A 27,725-nucleotide genomic window follows, 5' to 3' on the forward strand; every position below is an offset into this window, starting at 1 on the left:
TCATTCCACAGACTTCATTTATTAATGAGCACATTGTCAAAAATCTACGTTTGTTCTAGATTTCAAGTTTACAGAGGAGCATTTCAATACGGTGTTAGGATTTCCCACAACTACCCTCTGAATTCTATGAACAGTGAAGTTGGGAATCTGGCTCATGTGACTCTCTATTCATAGCTTCCCTTGGCTCGTATGAATGAGCTAGCGGTTCCCTAGAGTAAATCAACACAAGAAAGATATCCTTGGGAGATTTTTTGTTGTTAATCTACTCCTGGACTCCTAGGAACAGAGGGAAAACTCCTAGAGAGATATATAAATCTTTTAACAAAATATTTACATGAAAAGTGGCCAGCTTTTTTCCTTGGAGTAGCAACCTGTAAAAATAAGTGCCACCATTTAAAAAGTAGCATACCCTAGACCAACTTATCGGTGACAATCTGGTGACTCTCACCACATAATCGTGAAACATCACACATTAGGTAATGGATAGAGCTTGGGTAAGATCTGCCTTTTAAGGCAGTCAACTCTTTTTTTAGCTTAATTCTTTTTCAAGGGAGTAATGTACTGTCTACACTTGGCTTAAACTAACAATTCTATTATGGACTACTTTCAATGTACATGTAAATGTTCATGCATCAGAAGCCAATTTCCTTTAACAGTACATTTAAAAGGTACATTTTGGGGTGCAAATGGACACTTGAACTTAAGAGTAATGGTATTGGTAAGGGTCAAATTGCACTATTAGTCTTGTTAATACCACACCAAAACACACACTGCATATATATGTATTACCCTAAGATAAAACTCTTCTCAGAATTTCATTACTTTTTATTATACACCAACTAGATTATATTTTAGTTCTTTACAAAGAAAATGCTAAGAAAATTATATCCACATGTTATATGGTTTTAAAATCATAATTCCAGATTTCTTTACATATAAGATGGAGTGGTCCAGCAGCTATGTCCACTGTCACAGACTTTAGTTCCATTCAATGATATGGCACATCCTGCAAAATTAACTAGTCACACACAAAAAATGTCTCAAATACAGTAAAAATGTACACACAATAAAGGTAAATTTACAATGACAAATAAGGAATGTAATTTATCTTGGCTGTGCTTCAGAATTTTAGGGTCAATAGCCTTAGTCAAGGCACAAAGCAGGAAGAGGTGAGCACAGCTGTCTCTAGGAGTGGGCAAGGTATGTACAATCACTGATGAGGTATGCATGCACGCAAAGGATTTAAAACTGTTCAGTCTTGCTACGAAAATTGAACCGAGTTAAAAGGAAATGCTGCGGCTTCCCCCTACTATTCACCTCCAGATTAAGTCCACAATCTTACTTCATTACATAGAAAATAAAATTGGCAAGGATCTCCAAAAGTAAATCACTATTTGGGTAAATGAAATAAAATGCTTCAGTATTCCCAAATCTTGGTTGTGCCTCCTGGGCTAGAAGCATTTTGTAGACAAAGTTGTGTTTCACAAAACTGAAATGTCATTCAGGTGAAGGGACAAGACACTTTCCACAGACACTTAAAATTTCAAACTTTCAAACGGCCTTTACAGCTGAACTATCATATGTTACAGTATTGAGGGTTCTGGGGGTCCTATAGCAGCAAATGCCAATTTAAAGGGCACGGGGTCTCTTCGGGTTGATTTGCTTGCTGGCCTGTTCTTCTTCTTGTAGAGCTGCACGAAAAGATTTCACTTTATCTTGGAAAAAGAAGAATAAGAGAATAAGTATTGTATAACAATACAATATACAACTTTATGGGTCCTATCAAGTCAGCTCTCTTATTTCATAACATTTACTCAAGATTTTCCCTTTTCTTCTCTGCTGTCCAGACACTCAGAACTAAATACAATGCTCAACTACAGCAACAGTTTCATTAAAGATTTCTGGAAATACCTGCTTTTTTTTCAATATTCAACAGGTTTCTGTTTTGGACACATTTTACAGTGTTCAATTTTAATTTATTTGAATTACTTTTAGAATGCAGACAGGCAATATATATGTGTAAAATATGTACAGTCACGTCCAAAAAGAACAATGAATCTTATTAAACTAAAATTGACATTTCTTCTCTCAATATTAGGAAATTTCTACTCCCAACTCCTATTTTACGTTTTTAAGCTATGAAACTTAAAAAAAAAACAAAACTTAAGTTTTAAAAAAGAAACATTTTTCCTCATACACAAGGAATTGTAAAAGGAGATGGGGACGGGGAATTACAGGAAAATGCATTTCTTGGTCTTATAATTCTGTCTTACTGTCTACCATGTACTGATTCAGTCACTGAAGAATAAAAAGTAAACTGGGGGCAAATAACAGCAGTGAAGATTTTTTAAAAAATCTAAAATGGTGGTTCTCAACCAGGGTGATTTTTGTCCAAGGACATTTGATAATGTCTAGATATTTTCTGTCACAACTAATTAAGGAAAGAAACTAAGTTAATGCTACATAATCTAGTCTGAAGAAAATGCATACAGAAAAGTTGCTTGTGAGTTATGGCAGAAAGATGATCAAAACACTTTAAATCAAGGCTTGAATATAAAGAATATGAAAAACTAAATTTTAGAAACTACATCTGCACAAACAATTCTGAAATTGGGGAACAGTCACTACTAACTCTATAGGATATGGTTTCAAATAACCAACTTTGTACAGGACTTAGTTTAAAAATTTAAGCAGTTCGGTGCTTAAAAGCCAGCCATCTCAATCTGGTTCAAGTTGCATTGCAAGTGCACACACATATGCCCACTTGCATATAAATGGAGACAGCTAATTTGTGTATGCCTAAGAAATCAGCATATACAGTAAATGCATATCTGAAGCTGCACAGATAAACTAATTAAAAAGCCAAGAAGACATGACATGTGGGTAAGCCACATACTTTACTTCTCTTCAAAAGCAAAGTAGAAAGAACAGTTTTCTTGAAATCTTTATTTTTTAAAACAAGTATTCCAAGAGAAAATATGACACAAGATGTATAGAAAAGAGATGTAGATAGGAGGCTATAGAAAGATGACCCTGAATAGATGTAATCCTAGGAAAAGATTTCTGAAAAGCCTTGGCCTACCAAACTAAAAATGTGAATGTGTATATAAAATTTACAAATTTGTTAAAATACATTTTCCCTCTATAATCATAATATCTTTATCTTCTCAAAAGATTAAAGACATGACTAGAGAGCACTTGAAATGATACTCCATGTTTCTTTTTTAGAAATAACAGAATGGTTGGTTTGTCTATATAACTCTAAAAAGATGTTAACTGGTACCCATAATTTTCACTTCAAATGTCCTCCTGAAATATGAAATCCTCCCACTAACTACATACAAACATTAAGAAGATTTCGAACACTAAAATGAAAAAAGAATTACCCCGTAGCTCAGTTAAAATGTCTATTTTTTGCTCAAGAATAGCTTCAAGTTGCGTAGCATATGAATCTACATCATAGTCTACTTCTTCAGTCATCTCTAGGAGAGCCTTTTCATCTTCTAACCATCGAATAGATTCCTAAAAGGACAAAAATGCAATAATCCAATAAGTCTCTGTAAGACAGAATCAAATTTATGAGTTTTATATATGGTAAATATCAACTATACTCAAGATGGTATTCGCTAAAATATTAATAACCATAAAATATACAGTAAAATTAAGAAATATTTCCTTAAATTCAAACACAAACACAGACAGACCAAGCAAGATGACTTCATTTTTCTACTTTTACTCTACCTTGGGTCGGGGGTTAGTTAGAGGAGGAAATAAATCAAATCATAAATACCGAGCTGAATCAGTCTGACACTTCCTCAACTGTTCTGATATTCTTTATAGAGTTTTTCTTACTGCTGTGCTAACATGAAGACAGTAAAATAAACTGGCCTAACATAAAGAAAGGGGTAGTAGAAGGCAGTTCAATCCTTCTCTAAAAATAGACAACTGACAAAAGCAAATAAAGTGGGAGAATGGTAGTAAATAAACTAGATCTTTAAAGAAAGGTTATCTGTAGACACCATTCAGTATATTCAAAATTTACCATGTCATATGCCCTAAAAATATACATATGCATACACACACACAAGTACTTTTTTAGATTTGTGTGACAGTCAAAGAATTATGAAAGGTTTTAGTTAATTTCTCTAGAGAAACATTCTGATGAAAGGTCCTGTCTCACTTTACCTGGAACACTGCTCTGTGATCTTCTACAACTTGTTCTTCCATTTCCACCATCTGTGAGACAGCTTCATGGAAAGTAAACAACTGTGGAGAAACTTCTTCTTCCTTAAAATAAAAACAGTTTAAAAATATGAAAGAAAGTTTACATTTAAATGTTATAAAAAAGTAGTTTTTCTATGTCATTTACAAAAATGTATTTAGCAACCGAGGAAGCTTGAATGGTAAAGACAACTAAAATATAATATGACAGGCAAAGCCACAAGTTCTTTTTATAGGTCAAAAATATTTAATGTAACACTAAAAAAGACAACCCAAACTTGAGCATATCAGTAAGGGCCAATTTTCACTTAGTCCAGGCGCTTTATTGCAGAATACCCTAAAAAAGCTATCTCTTGGAATAGTGTAACTTCTCAAAAATACCTTTACTGCAGGCTATGAATATATTAAAGTATTTCCTCAGTGTTGTTTACTTTTCGCTAGCCATTTAAGTCATATATGTCCTTAATTCCTTTTCACTAGAAGAAAGATATAATGTCTTTCATGACTGTGACTATCAAACTGGTGTTCTCAGGTCTCATTCTTACTAAATCTTAATTTCTGAATTGCACTATATGATTTGCTTACAGGTTTTTACAGAGATTTTAAGTGACAACTCACAACTTTATCAATAAAAAGCCTACATACATATATAATATATTCATATTTTGGTCCTACATCAAGTCAAAACTTCTCTGGCCTTGCTTTTTTCTTTTTTTAAGCTTCTTTCCCAGCTCCAGTGTTTAATAATTTATTTGCGAAAAATGCTGCTCTAGTGATAAAAAAGTTTACTTAAAATTGTTTTATAATATGTGAGTAGAAGAAGCAACTTTTAAAAATAAAATACATGCATGATTCTAAATATATGTGTATATTTTGGTTAAATATTTTAACCAAATATTTAAGTAGACATTTGATTCTTTCATCAATAAACTACCATTCTGAAAAAGTTTATATAATCAAGTTAGCCAAAGAACTCTTTATCTTCTCTTTGGGAAAAGAGGCATCTGTTTTTTATCAAGACATTTAGGCATTATTCTTTCATATTCTTTGTCTTTTTCTCTCTTTCCCTCTCCCTCTCTCTGTTAAACAAATGCAATCATCTTTTCTGCCCACCTCCCTGCCAAGCTCAGAATGTCTTCTTTCCTTTGCTTTAATGCAAGTTCCTATCACTTCCATGCAGCCTACTCAGAATATTTTTTTGTCTATATAACTACTTCTTGAATTTTAATGTACTTGATTATCCTCTAGTTTGTTTATCTGTATTTGTTTTAGACTCTATCCCATTTTAATCTACCTTGTTAGATTCAATATGGCAATAAGGATGTGTACGCATGTACCAATACTTAACTAAAGGCTAATACTAAATCATCTCATGATAGTTCCCTGGGGATGGCAAAGTTGAAAGAAATTCATGCTCAGATATGGAGAAGGCTGTAAGAACTCATGATGTCATGCTTAAAGCCTCTGGATGAGTTCTGGTCAGCTAGCCAACCTCTTTAAATCACAGTCCCGCAGAGACCCAAGAGATGCAAGAATAAAATGGAAAAGATCTGCTACAGGGAGTGCCTCTCTTGTTCTGGTTTTCCATATCTTTGGGAGGTCTACATCTAAGTGTAATGTAGGGTGTGCTTTAAGGATTTTATAAGCAACTAGTCTCCTTCAAAACTTTTGGGGACGGGGGACAGACTAAGGCCAGGATCTTATTTTTTAGTTCTTTATGTTCTATGTTCCAAAGTTTAGAACTCTTACTTTAAACCAGGTTTCTCAACTTCAGCACTACTGACATTTTGGGGGAAGGAAGAAGACTATTCTGTGCATGATATGGTGTTTATTACCAGTATCCCTAGCTTCTATCCACTAGATGAGGTTGTCACTACTCATTTGTGATAACCAATGTATGAGACATTTTTTTGGTTATGTCTCATACATTTTTCCTGAGGGGCCAAGTCATTCCTGGATGAGAATTGCTGCAGTAAGCTCTGCTTTATTAATAGAGAGTAATTTGGAATATGATAATAAAAAGTAGTAGAACTATTTGTTAATTCTAGAATATTTTAGGCTTTAATACCTGCTGCAAAGTATAAAAACATTAACTTAAGTTATAATGTTTTCAAAGACTATTTTATTGCAGCTAGCAATAAATATAGTTGACGTAAGATTTAGCTCTGTAATAATACTCGTTTCAATCCTGCCTAGCTTCACCACTTACTACTTGTATGATCTCAGTCAAGTTACTTAATCTTTTAGAAAAAAGTCAGTTAAAAAGTAGAAATAATTATAGTTCCTACTATATTGAGTTGTGAGAATTGTATCAGATAAGAAAAAGGCTTAGCAAATCTATGTCATGTAGCAAGCAACTAATAAATCCTACCTTTTATCATTATGAGAAAATGCTACTACAGGATTCTTAGTGGAAAATGAATGATACAAAACTATATAATGATATATTTAAAAAATGAAGTAAAATAACTATAAATAACTTTTACATCTCACATACCGTAAGAAATCCTTCAATTTATCAATTATGTGAAAATGTGTATTATTTGTTTTGGTTATTTCTTTATACATTTGTCCTTCTATAACAGGCACATATTTTATTATTTTTTGAGTAACCAGAAAATCAAAATTTTAAATTGAAAAATGCCACTAAACATTTCAAACATATAAACATATAAACAAATGTTAGCATTTTTTATATAGTTCATGCATCTTTTTAATACATATGTATATGTCCGTAGTTAATTGTTTTTAATCTTTATATATGATTTATTATATGTATAATTCTTAAACCTGTTTTTTTCCCTATGGTGCTTTAAAAATTCCCACATTTTAATATCAGTATCAAACTTGGGGGGAGGGAAAAAGTTTGGATCATATGTATTATCTGGCCCTTTCTTAAAGGATCAGATATTATATATTTTAAGCTTATGAGCCAAATGGTTTTCGTCACTTCTGTTATGGTAAGAACAACCCATAAGTGAATGAGCATGGCCATGTTCAACAAAACTTTATTTGTAAACAGATGGCTGCCTCATAGCCTCTACAGGCATCCCTTGGAGATATTGTAGGTTCAGTTCCAGACCATTTCAATAAAGTGAGTCCTGAAATCAACTATAAGAAAAAACTGGAAAATATGTAAACACACTGAAGCTAAACAATATGCTACTGAACAATGAATGGGTAACAATGAGATCAAGGAAGAAATCAAAAGATCCCACTAGAGATAAATGAAAATAAAAACACAATGACTCAAAATTTATGCAACACAGCAAAAGCAGTCCTAAGAGGGAAAGTCAAACTTCAAGAAAAAAGAAAAATCTCAAATAAACCATCTTACTTTACACTTAAAAGAACTAGAAAAAGAACAGCAAACAAAACCCAAAGTGAATAGAAAGAAGGAAATAATAAAGATCAAAGCGGAAATAAAGCAAAATAGAGTCTAGAAAAACAATACAAAAGATCAATGAAACCAAGAGGGGGCCTTTTGAAAGGATAAACAAAATTAATAAACCTTTAACTAGACTCATCAAGAAAAAAAGAGAGGACCCAAATAAATAAAATCAGAAATGAAAGGGGAGAAATAACTATGGACCCCACATAAATACAAAGGATTATAAGAAAATATTATGAGCAATTATATGCCAACAAACAGGAAAATCTGGATGAAATGGATACATTCCTAGAAATATACAATCTCCCAAGACTGAGCCCCGAAGAAACAGAAAATCTGAACTGACCAATTACCACAAATGAAAATGAATCAGTAATCAAAAAACTTCCAAAAAACAAAAAAGTCAGGGACCGGATGGCCTCCTAGGTGAATTTTAACAAACATTCAAAGAATTAACATCTATTCTTCTCAAACTATTCCAAAAAATTTAAGAGGGGGGAAGGCTCCCTCTTCTATCAAGACCAGAAAAGATAGGCATTTATAGATGACATGATACTATAGAAAGAGAACCCTAAAGATTCCACCAAAAAACTGTTAGAACTGATAAATGATTTCAGTAAAGTAACAGGATACAAAATTAATATTCAGAAGTCGGCTGTGTTTTTATACACGGATGATAAACTATCAGAAAGAAAAATTAAGAAAACAATCCCATTTATAATTACATCAAAAACAATAAAATACCTAGGAATCAATTTAATCAAGGAGGTAAAAGACTTGTTCTTGGAAAATTATAAGTCACTGAAAAAAGAAATTGAAGATACAAATAAATGGAAGCTCATAGATAGGAAGAATCAACATCATTAAAATGGCCATGCTACCCAAGCTATCTATAGATTCAATGCAATCTCTATCAAAATACCAATGGCGTTTTTCAGAGGACTAGAACAAATAATCCCAAAATTTATATGGAACCATAAAAGATCTCGAATAGTCACAGCAATCTTGAGAAAGAACAAAATTGGAAGAATCACATTACCTGATATCAAACTATATTATAAGCCTATATTGATCAAAACAGCATGGTACTGGCATAAAAACAGACACACAGATCAATGGAACAGAACTGAACGTCCAGAAATAATTCCATAGCTAGACGGTCATTTAATCTATGAAAAAGGAGGCAAGAATATACAATGGGGTAAAGACAGTCTCTTCAACAAACAGTGTTGGGAATATCGAACAGATACATGCAAAAAAATGAACTGGACCACCTTCATACACCATACACAAGAATAAACTCAAAATAGATCAAAGACTTAAATGTGAGACCCAAAACCATAAAACTCCTAGAAGAAAAGATAGGCAGTAAATTCTGATATTGTTAATAGTAATTTTTCTTCAGATATATCTCCTATGTCAAGGGAAACAAAAGAAAAAATAAACAAATGTGATTTTATCAAACTAAAAAGCTTTTGCACAGCAAAGGAAACAATCAATAAAATGAAAAGACAACCTACTGCATAGGAGAAGATATCTGCCTATGATATATCTGACAAGGGGTTAATATCCAAAATTTAAAAAGAAAAAAAAATAAAGTGAGTCTTAATTTTTTTGCTGGTGGAGAGGCCTGCCTTTAATTTGTAAAAAACAAAACAAAACAAACAAAAAAATCTGTGACGTACAATAAAGTGAAGCACAATGAGGTGTGCCTGTATTTTGCTGACCTGATTTAGATGCTAGATTTCAATGACCAAGTACTGCTACTGATGAAATGAACTAAGGTTAGACAATTAGAACTATATTAAGTCACTCACATTTTGTTCACAAAGAAGTTTTAAATCATCTCTCTGAGGGGAACTTCCGACACCCCACTGTGCCTCTAAGTCATCAATCTGATTTGGTGGATGGTGCATTATTGGACGGACATCACCAGCAGAAGTAGGATCCACGGTCAATTCTTTCACCCTATAAACAAAGAGGTATCTAAAATTAGTAAAGACTTATAGCAGAAGAACAAGAAAATACCAACCTATTCAATACAAAGGCAATTCAATTAACGTATTAAGATTAATGATGTCAGCTTTCCAGATCAAGTGTACCTGAAATCCATGAAAACACTAAAGGGATGTTTAGCTGTTTAATTTTAGGAATTTATTTAGGTAACTTTACAATTATTTCAAATATAATTATTGTGCGTAATAAATGAGAATTAGCAAAGTATGTAGATTCAGTACTTCAGAGTAAATGAGACTGCTGATGAAATTAAATTAAATGAACAGAAAAATACTAGCACTTAGATTAATAATATACTTTGCAGATTTTTGGTAGCAATAATGCTTAATTAAAATTAAAATAGCTATATGTGAAATAATCTTATTCTAATGTAAAAAGCTATACGATGTAAAATTAGCTCCATCATTTACTAAATGTTTACCCATTAAATTTAAATTTATACACTTGGGAGAGCATACACTAAGTCAAGAGGATCTTCATTATTTTCTTGCAGATTCAGAAATTTACAAGAGCAGAACAAAGGTAAACCTTTCATTTTAAAGAGACAGTTTATCCTTTAATGGTACATATGCAAAGATGACATCATCCTTAAAAATGTGGGGGGAAATGGAAAGCCTGAATTCTAAAAACATTTTAAAGCAAATAAATTAACAAAGTACATAAAAATGAAGATCATGCAGCACAACCACCACCTGCCAAACGAAATAAAAATGAAAAATCAAATGGCTCAGGACAAAAGAAATACAAATAAAAATTTATACACAGCACAATTGAACTATTAAAATAAACATCTTATGTATAGAATGAACTAGACCTGGTAATCGAAGGAGAAAAGTCGTCATACTCATAAGAAGGAGAGAGATCAGGGCGACTGCCACTACCCTGTGAGAAGGGAATGTCTGATGGACTAATTCCAAACTCCTTTACTCTGCAGCACCAAAACAGCAACAAATTAAAAGAAAACGCTCTTGTAAAGACAGCAATGCATATTTCAAATTTTCATTTAGTACTGTTTAATTTGTTTAGAAGAGGATATCAATATTGTTGTAACAATATTTTAGAACATTTTAAAAATCCATTATAAGATTTAGAAACCTGTCTTATTCTCTACTACACAGTCCTTTGTTTCTGGTGTCCTTTTCTCATGATCCTTTCTAGAAATTTAACTAGACCATCACCTAAATTTAAAATGCCCCTTATTTAATTACATGACCAATCTAATTTCCTATGTAATCAATATCATGAACGTTTTGTGAATCCTCAACACTCTTGAAGTCTTTTCAAACAGGACACAAGAGAATTAAGTCTTAATGGAATCCACTGTTTGTAATGAGCATCTAGACTGGATTCATCTGTCCTTCATCCTTTATAGTCACTTTGGAAAGCTTATTTACCACACATGATGACAAATCTAAATTTCTAATACTATTTAACTCTTTTTACTCCCAATCCATTTCCTTTTAGAATCTCCTAATTTAGATACCACGTAAGCCCCCTAATCACATATTTTTCCTCTATTCAAAGCCCTCTTGCCCAATCTAAACTATACCATATGCAGCAATTATATTCCTCAAGTGAGTTATCAAAGGAGGTATTTCCAAATGCCTAGAGATTTGGAAATAAAAGGCAGAATTATTTGTCCCAGATGGATAGTCATGTTGCAAATGAATTACATTACATGATAACAAATTAAAACATTTTACTTGAACCTAAACAAGAGGAATGGCCAGACACAGCATTTTCACATTAGGGCGGATTCCTTTGCAAAGTCTGAAGACCTGGAGGGTTTTTGTTTCAGTTCTACACTGTGACAATATTGTACTACACTAAACTGTTCTTCATCTCTCCTACTAACAATTTTGAAATAAGAAGCACTTTAAATTAATGATAAAAACCCCAGAAATACCAAAAATGTTCATTACAGGGATCAATTAAAAGTATCATATATATTTGCAGCTAGGAGCTCATAATTCATAGTTTAAAAGGAATCAAATTTAGAAATGAAGTTCTATTATATTTTTAAAAAGTTATTATATTTTAATAATCATGCAAAAGGTCAAGAGATTTATACTTTCCAACAGTTTTTACTATAATTTTTAAAAAATCTCTTTAGTTGAAGCAAAAGCAAGATACAAAAGAACAAAGGCTACTCTACCTAATTTATGTCAAGTTCAAATAGAGCTACACCTATGTTATTCACGGATAAATTCATAGGCAGAAAAAACTATTTTTAAAAAGAAAGAAAAACAAATTTTTCCCACAGAAGTCAGGACAATGACTACTTTGGGGTAGAAATTAATGGACTTGGGCATGTTATTCGGGATTTGTGGTCAGGAAAGGACGTACGGGGAACTTTCTGGGGGCTGGAATGTTCTATTTCCCAATCTGATGCAGAAATTTTCACTTTATAAGTAGCCATTAAATTATTTACTTAAGCTTTGAGTACTTTTATGTATGCATATGTATCCCACATTTTGATAAAAGATTAAAAATAAAATTTTCATAGTGATTAAAACAAAGAAATAATACAAATACTTGTGTTCATCAAAACTGAGAGAATCTCCACACTAGAAATGGAATAAAAAGAGAAATTTTATCTCTAGGTTAAAATCACAAATGCAGTATGTGATAACAGAAATTTTAAACTATATAGTCAGTCATCCAAAACAAGTGCAATGGGAACAATCTATGGAAAAATATAAATATGCCATCACGATCCAAAATTTCAAGAGTATTTCATGACTATAAAAAATAAACTGCTTTAAATAGTTTATAATCCTCTTGTCCTTTCATCTGTAAATATCCAGTTGCCTATTAGTTTGTAATACTGACACGAATAATAAAACGTAACCCACAAAGAACACCAGAAGGAACTGTGCTGTCGCTATTTACTTTCAATCTTAGATTCCCCATGTATAAAATTTAATATTATCAGAAATAATTTTTAGCATATAGCATAACAATTTAAGAAATACAGACTGGCCCCTGATACTTACTGCAGAGTCTTAACATAATAGAAAGAATTTACATGATTTAAATGTAGTAAAATATTGTAAAATGTTATTTAAATGAAAAAATATAATCATGTTCTATGATAGAAAGACCAATTCTACTAAAAATATAAATCTCTTCTCGAATTACAAAACACATCATTTTGGCAAAATAATTATAAATAACATGAAATTTTCCTTTTGAAAATTCAAAGAACAATGTAATAAGATTTATCCTATTAAATCAGATATTAAATCAAACCACAGATGTTCTATTCCCCTCAAACTTCAAAATGAATAATCACTTCTCATACCTATTTGCATATCTTAATGTATTAAGAGTATTTTCACAAGATGCCATTCCTGGAGAGATTGTGGCAATCTATGGGGGAAAAACACAAAGGTAAATAAAATGTTATAAATGATGAAGACAGTAATACTTATTTACATAGCTCATCACAGTCTAATCTTAATATGGTTATTTAAAAAATTATTAATGATATCTGAACTCCAAGATAACTTGCTATCTTATGCCAACGATCAGATATTAATTATACACTCTAGTTAAAATATAAACAATTCTCTGAATGCATGAGAAAATGATCAAAATCGGGCAGAAAATGGGGTCAACATCTAGTAAATGGGAATAATAGCATTGAGTGGCTGCCCCCATCTACCTTTAATAATTTTTTTGCCTAAGAGCAAGCTCTACTGCTGTCAGACAGAACAACTAAAACTTCATTAGAAACCTAAAGTTTTACGTGTTAAGAAACTGAAAGAGAGTTTGAAGGTGAGGATCATACCAGCTGGAAAGTGAAGTTTGTCCCAGAAGAGACAATCACAGAAGGAGAAACTCAAATTCTGCATATAAACTGCCCAAATGTTTGGCTGACCCCTGAACTAGGCATACACAAGGCTGACTCCAAGAAACATAGCTCTAAGTCTAAAAGAGCTAAACAGAGATTTCAATTTCAGTTGCTGCCCACAGCAGGAGAAGAGTTTAGATAAGTTCAGCTAAGTAAATTTTCTGTTAAATAATAAAAAATTGATAATCTTTAGAAGAATGCAATAGAATCCAGAGTGTCTATAAGTCATTCATTCATAATAAAAATGATATAATCCAAAATTATTAGACATATGAAGAAATAGAAAAGTATAACACATATTCAGGAAAGCAAATCAATGGAGACAACCCCAAGAAGACTCAGATGTTGGAATTAGTAGAATGCATTAGTAAGTGCAATATAATCCTCTCTGTCAGACCATCTTACGTACACTGTCTCTCTCACAAAAGAAGGATTTAAATGATTGTCACTAATATATATTATAATTTCCCCACAGATATTATGTAATTATTTATTCAGGATTAAAACAAGACAAACAAAAAACAAACATAAACTTACCATGCAGGTACGAGAGTTTTCACCAATAAATGAATCTCTTAACACCTGAGTGAGTTTGCTTGCTCGGAAAGGAGTATGAGGTTTATTTCTACCTAAGGCTCTAATGCACTCCTGAAAATTAAGAAAGCAAGTTTCAGAGATTAGGCTTCTTATAAAGAGTAATCTTAATTAGCACATTTAAAAGATCTCTTACTATAACTCTAATATTTAAGATCTGATCAGCTCTAAAAATGCTATGAACAGGTTTACAGCATAGTAAAGAGGTTTCCATAAAATCTAATTCAAGAAAATGAAATTTATAACAAAAAACCCAAAACCAACAAACTACTATTCAAGGAGATTCTTCTGGAATCTAGGACTAATGTTTAGAAGTGAAAGGAAGTAGATAACTATAAAAAGATACTTTTAAAGTGTAATACAAAACAAAAAAACACAGAATGCTTTCTTCTAGTCCTGCCAATCTTTGCTTTTCTAGTCGAAGAAGACATATAATACAAGCCTAACTTTTTGAAAGCCATTCCACATTTTTCTGAGAAACTTATTTCTTCATTCTATTTTGTAATTCCTTGCTCTCCTCCAAGAAAATATGACTGATTAAGGCCCTCTGGAATTTTCCCAAGTAGCCCCGGAACTGGCCTGCCAACTAACAGATCCTTTATCCACTCTAAAAAGAATAAATAACGTGTGTAAGGAAAATTTCTGGGTACAATATACATCTATAACTGCAAATATAAGCAACTAAATTTGGATAACCTCTATTATTTATTAGACAAAACAAGTAACTATCATTGTGTAGTAGAGTAAACATAAAATCAAAAGTAAAAGATCTTTCACAACAAAATACATTTTATTTACCTTGAGTGCTAAAAGGCTTTTATTAATTTCAGCACCTTCAAGCCTAGTTTGCCTGTCTGCACTGGAAGTATCAGCTCCTCTTTCATTCCCAGCCAAATCGATGAGAGAAAATTTGCCATGTAGTTTCCCTTTCCTCCTAAGAATAATCTGAAACACTGCATGGCTCCGAGATGAATGTGCATTTGCAGATGTTTGACCGGATGTTCTACAATAAGATTATGGACACTGTGATACACAAAAACTTCAACCGAATATTCAAACCACAGTATTTTCATTTAAAAATATCCAGTTTTTATTATCTAAATACAAAAGACATTTTGAGTTAATAACACTTAAACATAACCAGATTCATACAATTAAATCTGACATATCTCTAGTATATTTATAGTATGATAGCAATATAACTGCTATCATTCAAAGTTACATGTTCACAAAAGTTTTTATGAACAATAATTTTTACTTCCAAAGTGCACTGAATAACATCCTTGCTTTGTTTTTGTTATAGTCAAAGTCTCTAAAACTAATTATGAAATTGTTTCCCTTTCTTAATTAAAATGAGATTTACCTGCAACTGTTGCCTATGTCAATGAGTTTCAGGACATCTTCAACACATTTGACCTCTCGTTCCTGTAATCCCACCACTTGAACCTGCTGTTTTCCATCTTCTAGCACTCTTAATTTTGTTTTCCTGTTTAGCAAGTCAAACACCTAAAAAAAAATTCTAATTAGAAAACTAGCTTTAAAGAAAAGAATCAGTTCTATAAAAAAGATTCATTCAAAATCTGAAAATTATTTCAAATAATAAGTTTTAGAATAAAGTGCTTAATACTGAAGTTGAAGAGTTTCAAAGGGAATTAAGAAAATCTCATAACACAAAATTCTAACATAATATTCCAAATACATTTATAAAAATTATGTGGCGGCAAAGGTTCCACAATGTGAATGGACATAATGCCACTGTATACTTAAAAATGGTTTAAATAGTAAATTTCATGTTATGTATAGTTCAATAATTTTTAAAAAACTAAAAAAATTTTTTTGACGTTTCCACTTACCTTTCCACTATAAATTTCAAAAAAGGTTGCATACACTTGAAGTTCTAACTTCTTATAGTTTGGCTTCTTTAGCATTAAAAAGACATCTCGGGCTGTCAAGAATTTCACATGGAGAAAATTTAAGATGCAACAAATACTTTTGTAAAAAGCATTTCAAATTTTCTATTTTTAGAGAAACCAGTTAATCTTTACCCACAATAATGTCAATAATAAAAATGAAGACTAAAGTGAACATTAATTTACAAAAGATAGTAATAATACTTTTTGTTTACATTTAAGGCTTAGATGCCACTCTCCATTATTTAATAAAAGGAAACTACTACCTATCCTTATAAATAGCATAGTTATAGGTGGTCATAATAAGGTTACTCTCATAACCATACCAAATCGACACTTTTCAATCATTATTCAACAACGAATAGTAAGCTCCAATGAGACATCACAATGACACAAATATAATCAAGATTTCTACCCCGAATGCACAGTTCTTATCAAACAGTCTGATAGCCTGAAATGCACATAACACAGAGTAAATATAACATTACAGATATCCTTAAAATCCTGGATGATATTTCCAAGTCTTATTTCAAAGGCACCTGAATAATATTCAAGAATATTACAAATGATATGCACAAAGGGCACTTACCTGCTAATGCATAAATTCCTTTAGAACAATCTTGGTTCTTTCCTGAAAAGTCACCTCCCATAGTCTATATTGTAAAAAGAAAATAAAGAATAATAGACATTATTCAGGAATAAATCTTTAGAATTTAGGTCTAAGAATTAAGCTATAAGGAAAAAAACTAGCTTCATACCAGAATATAACTGTAATAAACTACTTACATGAGTTTTTCCACTTCCAGTCTGCCCATAAGCAAAGCATGTAGCCATTCCCCTTTCGAATATAGTTTCCACTAGTGGTCTAGCTGTAAACCTTAAAAATAATATGCACCAGTCAGAATGTGCTGTCAATATTTAAAAAAATAAATAAAATATCTAGTCTTATTAAACAAAACTTATACCATGGTTTTTAACAAATCAATAATCTCAACTGTTAGGTCATAATTGAGCCCTTGATTCATTAAATATTTTAAATAACCATATCTTAGAATTACTTAAAGGTCTTTAAAAAATAATCTCAAGCAATAATTTCATAATAAACAATGATCACAATGGACAAAATAAAAAAACTGATAGTAACTGAGCTATGACACATATAGAAGACATTAGGAAAGTTTAAAAAATAACAATGAAAGATGGTAATATTAGCCAGACAGGTAAAACATACATAATGAAAATAAAACAAACAATAAACAGGATCAAAAGTTTCAATACAAACAAGAGTGGTAATCTCAATAGAGAAAAGGTAAAGAGGTTGGAAAAAAACTACAAAAACATATCTTAGACCATTTAAGCAAGTAGAAAAATGATAAGTGATAAGATTTCATTGAATGTGGACAAGTAAATATAAATTGTGCTTAAATAAGACACTGTTCTGAGTTGACAGTCTTAATTCAAGAAAAGGATACCAAAATATTATGGTTTGGATTATTTTTCAAACCTATTTTTGTAATCACCACTAGTTAAAATTAAAAAGTAGGAAGAACAGGAAATATTTCATTCATTGAACAGAGTATTAAAAAGTATGATGGATAACAAATCTACCTTCTATATAGGCTTCAAAATAATGTATGTGGAACACTTTATACAGCCCTACTGATTTTTTTTTAAAAAGGTACAACTAGAGAAAGTACAGAACAAAAGGAGCAGACAAAGTTCTAGAAATGAGTCTGCAGAGTGATTAGACAAGAAAAGTTCTAACTCCTCAATCCATAGAAGTTAAGGATAAAAGAAAGGAGACATAATCAATATTGGTAAAGTTAAGAAGCATGAATATAGGGCGAAACACAGAATGTTTACTAAATCTATTATATACACACAAACATATCTTTATAATGATTTCTTGAAAATGATTATAAAAGGCAAATGGACATATTTTATGAGGCAGGAGTGGAAGCAGGGAAGAGAGTGAATGGGGAGGAGAGGACTTCATTCTCAGAAAGGTAAAAAATACACAATTTATAATTATAATTACCTTTAAAACAATTTCATCGCAGTATTTCTATCTAGCATCCACATATTCTTTAATTTTGTCCTTTCTTTACAACTGAACTCCCAGTTTACTGGCTTAAAACCAATGGAGTTGCTTTCAACACTATTTCATTTATAACATGTGCAATTCTTAGGACTCTTAGTAACTCTGTAATTTTCTGTTTACAGTCATATTTACAAAATAAAAGGGCATCAAAACACAGCATTCAAGTAACTGGCAAGACAGCTCTGCAAGGACTCAAACAGCAATGCCGTTAAACTAATTTATATGTTCCAATAGTTACTAGTGAATGTTTACAAACTACATATGAAAATTTAAATTTGGCATAAAAATTTGGGCTATCGATATAGTATATACATAAATTTGAGTTGTTTATAAGTTAAATATGTGAATATACAAGAATTTCATGTATTAAAACTAATCCAAAGCTTAAAGATGATAAAAACTAGACAAATGCAAGTAAGTTTAAAGAACCTTTTTTTTCTCTTAAGTTGAAGTATGAGCTAAAACAAGATTTAGACAAAGGACTGATATATAATAAATGTTTCAAGTTCCATTACTAGTACAGAAATTAAGAAGTAAAAAACAAAGGTCCTTTAACTATATCCCATTCCTTGAAGTATAGAAAACGTCAACATTTTCCTAGAAATTTTCTATCCATATACATGTTGTGAAATTATAATAAGTTAATCAGTAATGAAAACTATGATTTGGGGGAACATTAAAGAGAACAAATGTTAATATTCGTTATAGTGTTTATTTTATATTCTTTGTCTAAACTCAGAATAAGAAAGCATATTTCACCTCTGGAGCGATATGCCAGTATCACGTAAGTTGCAGGGTAGTGAGGAACACATGGTATAAGAACAAAACTCTAATTTAAAATAAATGTATTTACCTACCTGTAAACCATTTCATTAGGAGCTGAGTCATCAAAGGCATAATCGAAACGAAATGTTTGGTTTTCTAGGTACCTTGTTAAATCTACTTTTTGTTTTGGTTCATGTACCATCACAACATCTTTACTAGGGATTGTGATTACATCAAGATCTTTCATTTGAGTTTCTAAAAGAATAAATGAAAATCAATGCCCAGTAATTTTCACAGCATTTGAATTACCGTACGAAAATTATTTTAAGTAGTACGAATTTACATAAAAGTAATGAGTTCTGTAAATATAAATATCCCATAAATATGCTCAACAAGACAGAACATTTCAACAACAAAGTAAAACTATCAAGATTTTTGTGAAGCAAGAATCAGGAATGGCAATAATTCATAGAGCAGTAACAAATCAACAGATCTAACCATAGAAATCTGCATAATGGTTATGTACAAATTAAATGACTAACATTTAGCTGTTCCAAATCAATTTGATTTCTGCTATTACAAAATAAATTACAAACAGGACAAAAGCAATCTTTTATTATAATTCAATAAGCATCATACCTTTTTTATTGAGTGGTCGTTTTCTTACACAAACACATATCCTATGCTCATCAATCTAGAAATAAAATATTTTATTTCAGTGATTATCAGTGGAATGCGAAACGATAAAAAGTAAATAATGCAATAATTCTTTCAGAGGTTTTAGAAATTTAGGCATGGTATAAATAAGATAAGTAAGCGTAAAAAAACAAACTTTAATAGTTATGAGACATATTTTAATAGTTATGAGACATATTTCTAAAATTCTGAGTATAATGGAAACTTTCTTATTTTTTTATTTGGTTAACCATTAGAAAGTAAGTTTGAAGAGGGTATTACTATTTTTAGTAGCATTAAGTTCATGTTAAGAACCTGCCTAATTCACTTCAAGATATGCTGTATACGAAAAAGTAAAATTTCCTACCAAGTGACACATTTTCAGGTTGATTATAGGGAAAGTTGTTGGCAAAGGTAATTAACTATAGACAAGAAAACTGATTCCAGATTATTGAGCAAAAAATTGCCAAAATTTTCTATTTTGCCAATTCTTACACATAAATACCTTTCATAAAATTTATCTCCCCAATATCTCCTTTTAGTAATAATTAGCATAAAGTAGGGATTGGCCTGCAAGCCTGATCCAGACTACTACCTGCTTTTGTCAAGTTTTACTAAAACAGTCACACTCATTCATTTATGTAGGGTCTGTGGCTGCTTTCATACTACAAAAACAGAATTGAGTAGTTGTGACAAATACCATTATAATGTGGTTCACAAAGCCAAAAATATTTACTATTAGCTCTTTTCCAGAAAAGTTTGCAATCCTTGTCCTTAGGTATGAGCTCAGATGTAGTGGGTTAAACACATGGGATGTAAATGTTATAAACAACTTTATTTAATCCTACATAATACATCTGCTGACCACAAAACATATTTTGTGTACTCAATACTATATTCTGTATGTAAGATGGATTATTTTTTGTAAGTAACAATTACAAAAGTATTCCCCGTTTAATAAATTCTCACTTTACAACAGGAAAGGAGTTGAGTAATAAGACCAAATATTTTTTGAGCACTGCATTTCTGGTCTACTGCAGTCCTCGACAACCACTTCTTATTATTAAAAACCAAAGTAACATTTATTTTAAAATAACATAGTAAATTGGAATGACAGTGAGATCTATAGCTTAAGCCAAAAAGGAAATAAGCTTGAAACTGAAATCAAAGTATAAGTGATGATCAGAAAGGAAACTGGGTGTTCAGACATCACTCCTTTAACAGCTGCTCTGCCCAATCAAACACAGGGAGGCTTTGCTTTGAAACGGACATCTCTGTGGGAAGCAGGCCTGATATATCAAATTATGGAAGATAAGCATAAATGTGGATGAGTTCTTTTCTTCTTAAAATGTAGGGAATGAACATCCATGAAGAGATGAAGGTTTACATAGTAAACATAGTATTAAATTAGTGGCTATGAAACATGTTTTTATTTACAGCACAAAAAGTTCCAGAGCAATGGTTTACAAAGAATCTTACGGGATCTGCTGTTGTTAATGGTCTATAATCCAAACTTCCTCTAAAGTCTCTGATCATACACATAATTTCATAATTGGGGTTTGTAGCATCAACATCCTATGAGAAGACAAAGAAAATCATCATTTATTATTATAGTAATGTGGTGTTTGTGATATATGGTTTGAAAATTAAATAGATTGTATCATGTGTCACAGCCAAGCCCAAACTCAAACTGGAGATGTGATATCATTTAGTTTCAGAGTTCATGACTAATAATATATCCAGAAATCATTTTCATATTAATAACAAAATTCTGTTAGTCTACACACATTGTGCTAATTCTAAACCAAACTCTCCTCATTAAAGCCACCTTTGACCTATTTCAAAATTTCATCCATTATACCTTAATTATCCTAGAAAATGGAGCAAAAGAGAAATAATGCTCATCTTAAACATTAACAAAAAATTCCAGAAAAGCTGAAATTCTATAAAAATTCATTTAATCAGATTCTTCTCCCCAATTCTTAATCTAGCAAAGTAGAAATAAGGATTATATAGATTCGTTTATGTTTGCTTCCTATTTTTGTTGGCTCTCTAAAAAAACCTAAGGCATGGTAAAAACAGCTCCAAATTGATAGGATATAGAATTTAAAGGAATCAAAAACCAATTTTTTAAATCTTTGAAACTCAAATTATTAAATGCTTACTACTGTGGAAAAGAGACAAAATGTTTTAAGATGTGATCACTGTCTGACTGTGCCTCACTGACTCAGCCTCTCATGATAGATCCAGCTAGTTTCACTAGATAAGGGTCAGAACAGAGACTACTTTCCACAAATCCCCTAAGAAACTGTCTGACTCTTCCTCTGTGTCCCAGGCTTCCTGGTTCCTAGAATAGGCCCTTACACTGTCTGGGCAAGTATGTAAGGCATTTCTTCCTTACCCATCCTGCCTTGTCTTATATAACCCCTTAGCACCTGCCACATGGCATGGAGGATAGCCATGTCACTTGCTGCTGCCCAATTCGCACCTCATATGTACGTCTCCTTAATAAATGCTTAATGTAATGATGGAGTGTGTCAGCCTCTTTCTTTGGTCTCTTGGCAATGGGAAATTTTACGTAACAACTATAATTTACTTTTTTGCTTCAAAACTGAGAAAATTCAGATCCAGATATAGTAAACAGCAAGAGTTAACAATCTCTCTTAGCCATGAGTAATAAATTATTGAACATTCTAAGTCATATTTTTTTTTCATGTACCATATTCAGGTTTGCTCTGAATATAATTAAATTTCAAAACTGTTATTGAAACTTACTTTCAATTAATCTTCTTAAAGGAAGTAACACCAACGATGCCAATTGAGAAGTAGAATGTAAAGTGAAAAATAAGAAATCACAGAGATGTGGAAAATATGATGAACTACCCAAAGGAAACACCAGGTGGCATATGTGCTAACTATCAGTAGATTTATCTGTTTCGTGTATTATTTATTTCAAAACCAAACTGGTCATTCTCAGGTCATTTTCAAATAAAAGCCGATTTACTCTAGCTGAATATTATACTGAATCCACAATTTCCCAACAAAACATCTTTATGATTAAAGGCATGTGAACATACTCCTAAAGAAACGATACTGTGAAAGGAAACAAATTCTGAGAACAGATACAATATAAGGTCAATGGAGGAGTTACATGTAAAATAATAATTTTTAATAAGTGAAGAACTATAGAGAGATAAAAGGCCAGTCCTCTATGTAATTTTCCCAAAGCTAGTAAACAGTTTTGCTACTAGATAGCTAAAGGAACACAGAGTGGAGCAAAACACAGATAGATACACTTTCAATATCCAGTATGACTGAAACTCAAGGAATTTCCCCCCTTTCAATGTGTTACACTGACCTTATTAAGCATGGAAAAATAATAATAAAATTTATGACATAATCATGCACTTTAAGTGGATATTCTTCTGAATGTATTTTTAGATATTTTAAAGTCAAAATCCTTTTACTCTTGATGTTATAACACATGAATTAGAATTCTCTAACATAATAGCTTATTATTCAAAATGGAACGAACTAGGACATATCCACTAAAACATGAAAAGTACAACTAGTAAAATCTGTAACGATAACTTATTTTCACAAGAGTTTATTCTTTCCTCACTATCAGTTTGAGAAACTATGTTAAAATCTTAAATAAATGCCTCGACTAATTTTTCCTGAGCCAACACTTTTACTGACGCAGTCTAATCTTTATTGGTACGTGAACAAAATATATTCCTGTTACAAACCTGGGCTCTTTTTTCTCTAAGTTCTTGCTGTTGTAGTCTCCTTTTTTCTCGTTTTTCTTGTAATTTTTCTACTTCTTTCACGCAATTAGATTTTCTACGCGCTGAAAGAAAAAGATGAGCTGTAGAAGTATAGTCTTCTTTTTAGAGTTTTGTACTTATACACAAAATTTTTATGCATAATTTCACCACATAACCAAAAAAAAGTATACAGTGATAAAGCATGCCTATAACAACTATATGAACTTTACTTATGAGCTGCTTTAACAAAAGTAGGAACAGGACAATATACAAAAAAAAAGAGTCAAAAAAAAATGACTCATAGTAATACATGTCATCTCTTGGTTTAGAATCACAGATCTCTGAAGTAAGAAGCATAAGAATTTCTTCTATAACATCTGTCAAAATATTCTCTGGCCAGAATTTTAAATTCAATGCAACTGACACACTGTTATAATTTTATATTTATAAAATTTTTTTTCCTCTAAAATATACATTTAAAAACCCAATCAACAGACTAAACTAACAAGAAAAAGTTTTTTTCTACAGTGGTAAAATGAAATCTGCAATCAACTTTGTAGTTAAACTGTTTGCCATTTGGGGACTTATAAGAATGACCAAGAGAGAATACATGTATGTCTAAAATGACTGAATCCTTGATACATGATTTACATACAAGGGGGTCCAAATTCCTTTTTTGCAGCTTGAACTGGAGATATATCTGAAACACTACCATTCTGTTGTGCAGAAGAAGACTGTTCAGGAAGTTGACTAGGCCGTGCACGTGCAGAACCAACCACTGTAAGTAAAACAAAATTTTAAAATTCAGAACAAAAAATCAGTAAAGGTGAACCTTGGTAAAAGGAACAGTGGTATCTCATATGAACTGATACTTAATAGTTGCATTAGCAAATTGAAAGGTTTTCTACTTATGTGAGCATAAGCAAAATATATAATTCTGTTCAACTAACTGACAAGCTAAGAGGTTTTCAGCATAATATGTGCAGACTTAGGTGCCACCAATATAATTTTAAATATAAAACTCAAACTAAATAATTTACATAAAAACCAAAGCCAAGTTTAATTTTTAATAATCATTTTAAAAATGTAAGTGTACAAAATATGAATTTTAAATGCATTCTCATTTTGAAAAATTTATAATTCAAAGTACAAAAACTTAAAAGTCTTTCAACCCTCCTTATATTCCAATTCTCATTCTTTGCTCCTCAAATATGCAAATCTTTAGCAGAGAATTTCCTACTGTGGATGCTATAAAAGTGAAAAAGACATATAACATTAAATATAAATATCATATTCTACAAAGAAATATAAATTTTCACAAGACTCAAAGGACTGTGTTTCAAGAACTTTCCCTCTAGTTCCAATCTCTCCTAATACCTACGCCCATCCTTCTTCACCACCCATATGGAGCAACGTCACTCTCAGAAAGGACCACTCTGAACTGGTGAAAAGTAGATGAGAAGCAAACTATGCTTTGTATCTTCTGGCTGAAAATATATGGAAGACCTGCAATTAACTAAAATTTATACATGTTGATTTTTTTTTTTTTTTTTTAAGCTGACTCCTAAGTTACTCATGACACTTTCTGGGAAGCTTATTAGCTAGAAAATTATGTAAAATGTCATGATGATTAAATTTACTTTTGTGGAATCAAGTGACTACTTCCTCATTCCTTTCTTTCTCAAAATACTCTCCTCAAATCTGAAAACTTACTGGGTAAATGAAATGAATCAAAAATTGCATAGATCAGAGTTTCATATTCATCACGTACCTTTAGAAATCGTTTTTTATATTGTCAATATTATTGTGTTAAAAAATCAAGAAGACACCAATCTTAAAATTAGCTACATAATGTTTAAATAAATAATAATGTCAAGGATAATATTTACTTTTAATTTATCTTGTCAAGGCCATACTAAGAAGTCAGTAGGCAAAATTAATAGATAAATATTTGCTTCACCTCTATTATCTCTTGGAGGAGGGTCATTCTTAATAGAAGCCACAGTCCGTCGATTCTGTAAGAGAAAATACTCATTTTACTCCTCATAATCAGCTTCCTTTAATTAAAAAAAGTAGGCTGACATACAATAATATAAAACTAAGTGAAGAAAAAGTATGAACGATCTTCTAATGAATCACGACTAATGCTTTCAATATTCAAGTTTCTTTATACGAATATTCTCCACCCAAAAAAATTATTCAGGAATTAATGTGAGCCAGGTACTGCTCTAAGGACTTTGTATGTATTAATTCATTTAATCTTCACAACAACCCTATGAAGTCACTATTATTGCTATTCTGGTTTCACAGATGAGGAAACTGAAGTAAAGAGATGTTGAGTAATTTCACTAAAGTGCACTTCTAATCATTATGCCATTCTGCCACAACTATGTAATACGTTTCATTTTGAGTATCGGGGGTAATTAATAAAATACTAGTTTTAGACAACTTACATCCCATTGTTAAGCTGAAACATCAAAATATTATGAGATGCACACTGCCAGTTATACTAAAAGGTTTCATTAGACTTTCAAAGACTGCATAGATTAGGGCAGCAAATATTTGGTCCTATTATTTATATATCAAGACTTCATTTTATTCACCTAGGGAAAAAAAGATACCAAATAGTGCAGTATTTTTCAACTCTAACTGCACATTCAAATGAGATGGGTACTAGTAAAAAGGTACTGATGTTAGGGCCTTCTTTTAGATAAAATAAACCATCTCTGGGAGCAGGCCTAGGAATCAGTATTTTAAATTCTCCAGGTGATTCTAATGCGCTACAAAAAAAGGTTGCTAATGACATACCCAAAAGGATAAACTATGAAGATCCTTCAGCCTGTGAAGCCAAATATGAAAAACAGTCCTTTTACAAATGGTAATTAATGACCCCAAAGCAGTGACTTTCAATATGCTGAAATTATATAACTTGAAAATCTGCCTTATGTTCATATGCATGGCTTAAAAAGCAGAAGGTTCTGTTGATATTGCTAAGCTTCTATCATATTATATTTGGATGTCTTCCCTGCAAAATAGTTGAGTTCCTATAGGGTTAGAGTTATGTCATATTCATATTTGTAAGTGATAAAATCAAGAATGTAGAAAAATCAACAAATGCTTGTTGAATTGAACATAAATTGCAGATTCAACAATTTTCAGGGGCTGTCTAGCTTAAAAACAGTTGTATTTTGATACAAAGTTTTAACAGTCAGAAGTTTTAATAGAAATGCAAAGGAATTATCTTTTAATATAAAAATAGCATGCCTTTTATTTTTTTATAAAGATAAAACTGTTAGGGAGGATATAGCATGGTTTTAAAGTTTATCTTCACAGACAATACAGAAATAGTTAAACTATACTCCATTATTTCCCTTCTTTAATAAACATAAAATTAGCAGAATTACTATTTCAAAAGACTATTGGAATGAAACATTATTATGAATAATAAAGTCATTCTTTCTTTATCGAAGTCATTTGTATTCATTCAACAAACACTAACAAGCAACTGTTTTGACCCATATCTCCTGAAAAGCTATTCGTGTTAGGAAAAATCCTAATCAGGCAAGGAATTTCTAGGACGTTATTTACTGATTGTCATAACTGTGCATTAGACAACCTCAATCCTTGAAAGTATATATGTATATACATGCATACGGATGGCAGAAAGAATTTTTTTTTTTTTTAACAAAGCAACTAATACTTAAAACATATTCCCACAGCCTGCCAATTTCAAAGCAGCGTGTGTGCGCACATACACACACATTCATTCTCTGAATTTTCATCACTAACCTTTACAATTTTGTTTACTTTGGCTGAGGATGTTGGAGGTGGAGGTGTTTCTGGACTGGGTTCAATTTCTTCATCAGGTACAAGGTCAGGGTTAAGTGAAAAGATGCTCTCCAAGTCAATCTGTTTTAAAAACCACATGCATTTTGAGTGTACTTAGACAAACCTTTTACTTTTTCAAATAAATTTACACAGAGAGAATAAATGTTAAATAATTTTAGCCTAAAGAATGGTATTGCTTTAAAAATTAGATTATCTAGAATTATAACCCACATCTTTAAAAAATATCTCTTAAGGTTAATTTTGTGGTCTTGATTATATGTCCAATCACATAAGATACACATAAGGAGAAATCTCTCCTCTTTCTTTGAGTGAAATTTTTTAATCGTTTGAAAGATTTTAAAAGAATGATAAAGAATACATGTACTATATGAAAATTATATACTTTTCTGTTTCGTTTTATATTAAAAAATTTGATAGCAGGACTAGAAATAAAAATTTAACCTAATGATCATACCTCTTTGCCTTTTGTATCTCCATTTTCTATCCATTCAACAGTCACACTTTCATTATCTTCATTTAAAGATGTTACCATTGCTTGATGTATTCGGCCTAAATGGTAATAAAATATAATTTTTAAAAT

At 31.4% G+C, this 27,725-nt stretch overlaps 1 protein-coding gene across 3 annotated transcripts; it reads right to left on the reverse strand.

Annotated features, from left to right (window-relative positions):
- Positions 1-27,725, reverse strand: KIF2A (kinesin family member 2A). Of its 3 annotated transcripts, XM_011377356.2 has the most exons (20): positions 27,600-27,700; positions 27,086-27,205; positions 25,257-25,311; positions 23,952-24,074; positions 23,279-23,379; positions 21,009-21,104; positions 19,494-19,548; positions 18,947-19,109; positions 16,775-16,865; positions 16,578-16,641; positions 15,932-16,023; positions 15,442-15,584; positions 14,877-15,081; positions 14,022-14,132; positions 12,933-13,000; positions 10,443-10,556; positions 9,430-9,580; positions 4,186-4,287; positions 3,387-3,522; positions 1-1,715 (listed from the first exon to the last, which is right to left on the reverse strand). In XM_011377356.2, the coding sequence occupies exons 1-20, from the start codon at positions 27,675-27,677 to the stop codon at positions 1,630-1,632; spliced, it is 2,154 nt and encodes a 717-aa protein (XP_011375658.1). In that variant the 5' UTR covers positions 27,678-27,700; the 3' UTR covers positions 1-1,629. The 3 variants fall into 3 exon arrangements, with proteins under 3 accessions (XP_011375658.1, XP_011375657.1, XP_011375656.1); XM_011377355.2 differs by lacking the exon at positions 10,443-10,556 and having other exon boundaries at positions 24,009-24,074; positions 27,600-27,725; XM_011377354.2 differs by lacking the exon at positions 10,443-10,556 and having other exon boundaries at positions 27,600-27,725.

Source organism: Pteropus vampyrus, unplaced genomic scaffold, assembly GCF_000151845.1.
Source record: "Pteropus vampyrus isolate Shadow unplaced genomic scaffold, Pvam_2.0 Scaffold310, whole genome shotgun sequence".
NCBI lineage: Eukaryota > Metazoa > Chordata > Mammalia > Chiroptera > Pteropodidae > Pteropus > Pteropus vampyrus.